This window comes from Chrysochloris asiatica, unplaced genomic scaffold (genome assembly GCF_000296735.1).
Source record: "Chrysochloris asiatica unplaced genomic scaffold, ChrAsi1.0 scaffold00115, whole genome shotgun sequence".
NCBI lineage: Eukaryota > Metazoa > Chordata > Mammalia > Afrosoricida > Chrysochloridae > Chrysochloris > Chrysochloris asiatica.
Genome location: NW_006408633.1, coordinates 10,368,631 through 10,370,622, shown reverse-complemented (window position 1 = coordinate 10,370,622; position 1,992 = coordinate 10,368,631). Strand labels below are relative to the sequence as shown.

Here is a 1,992-nt window from a genome sequence, read left to right as displayed (position 1 = left end):
TGCTTTCAGGATTCTGTCCTTATCTTTAATTTTGGAGAGCCTGATTATTATATGTCTTGGTGATTGTCTTTTAGGGTCTGTCCTTCCTGGGGTTCATTGAGCTTCTTGAATGCTTATTTTTTCACTTTTCCAGTTATTAGGAAAATTTTCTTCCAGAAGCTCTTCAACTATCTCCTCTGTGGACTTGTGTGATTCTTTTTGTTCTTGAATGCCAATAATTCTTATGTTATTCCTCTTCATGTTGTCCAACATGAATCTTAGGCCTCTTCAGATTTTTTAAATCCTTTTTTGTGTTTGTTCTTCCATCTTCGTAGTGTTGAGAGATTTATTGTCTAGTTCACTCGTTCTGGATTCTATCTCTTCAATTCTACTCCTTTGCCCTTTCAGTGTATTGTCCATTTCTGATACTCTATTGTTAATTGTTTGGACCTCTCTCTTTCTGTAGGTTTTGAATTGTTTCGAATGCTTAAGGGCTTGCACCACCAAAAACCAGTGGTTGGCAGGCATAAGAGAGAGGGGGACATTGGAAGACTTTGCTTAGAGAGCACTGAGTTTATGTTAATAGTAGTGGAATCATTTAGAAAAGGATCTTGATACTGGAAACAGAACTTGGAGAAGGTGACCAGTGACTCTGGATTATATGTGTAGAAAGTGTTGAAAAAAACTGCCCCAGAACCCGACACCCTTTTGTAGCTGCAGACTCGGAGTCCTAAAAATACAACCTAGATTAGAAAGTTATTTTAAAACACATGTACTTGCCTGGTGGGTCTGACTTCCAGGAACATATACTGACTTAAACTGCTTCATGAGGTTCCGAGCTCCAGCAATATCCCGAAGCGAAGTGAAGAGTTCATCCATAGCAGTTTGGGATTTGAGCAATGTCAGGTTAATTGAAGAGTCGCAGCCTGAAACAATCCAGAGATATTTTCTTGGGTGAGCAAATCTTTAAATTCAATTTTAATCATGACAGCTTGAGCATGATGTAACACAGTTGAAATTCAGTTTAACCCTATTTTTCCCTGGCTGTTCACCAACTGGGCTATTTTAATCCTCTATGAGCAATGAAACATGTTGAGTTAAATGCCTTTGACAGAAGTTGAGCTTGGCCTCTGGCTTCAATCCCTAGACTGCAAAAGTTTCACAGACAGAAAGCTCCCCAGGGTTTACTCTCCTCAGAACACAACTTTGGGAAAATCTGAGGAACACAAAGGAAAATACAAGTGAGGGCTGGGATGAACCTCACTTCTTTGGGTCCCATCAACAGTTTCCATAACATAGAGTAGCAAGAATGACAAAGATGTGAGAGTTGCTTCCATAATGGAACTTACTGGAAGAGGTGTCTGTTTACTGTAGGAACAAAGCATACAGCATATTTGAGAAAGCAGTCACTCAAAGCTGACTGACAGACAAATGTGGCCTAACATGAAAGAGTTCTGATGATTCCTTTTTTTTTTTTTTTTAACTTATGAACAGTGAATTTATTCTCTATTTTGTTAGAAATTCATTCAGAAGAGAACTGATTATGGATAAATTATAAATTTGTAAAAATACAGAAAGATTAACCATTAGTATTCTTGACTCATGAACTCATTGACCCTTATAATATCCTTATAAGGTGTTGTTGTTGTTGTTAAGTGCCATCGAGTCACTTCCAACTCATAGTGATCCAGCATAGAGTTTCCAAGGAGCGACTGTTAAGTTTGAACTGTTGCCCTTCAAACCAACCTTGCAGTCCTGCACTTATCCTCCAGTCCCACCCCAGGAATCCTTATTTTTTCCCCCCAGAGTTCCTGAGTGATGCAAACTTAACATGCTGGTCTACTGATCCAAAGGAGATTTGAGTTCACCCAGAGACACTGCAGAAGAAAAGCCTGGCAATTTACTTTGAAAAATTGTTGTTGTTGTTGTTGTTGTTAAGTGCCATCGAGTCGGGTCCGACCCATAGCGACCCTGTACAGGGTTTCCGAGGGTGTAAATCTTTACGGGAGTAGA

The 1,992-nt window shown here is 39.4% G+C and overlaps 1 protein-coding gene across 1 annotated transcript in view; it reads right to left on the bottom strand.

Annotated features, from left to right (window-relative positions):
* SCFD2 (sec1 family domain containing 2) overlaps positions 1–1,992 on the bottom strand; it is a 668,469-nt gene that overhangs the window by 88,955 nt on the left and 577,522 nt on the right. The window contains exon 6 of the mRNA XM_006868065.1: positions 760–905. Within this exon, the coding sequence (XP_006868127.1) occupies positions 760–905 (146 nt within the window). The remainder of the gene's footprint in view (positions 1–759; positions 906–1,992) is intronic.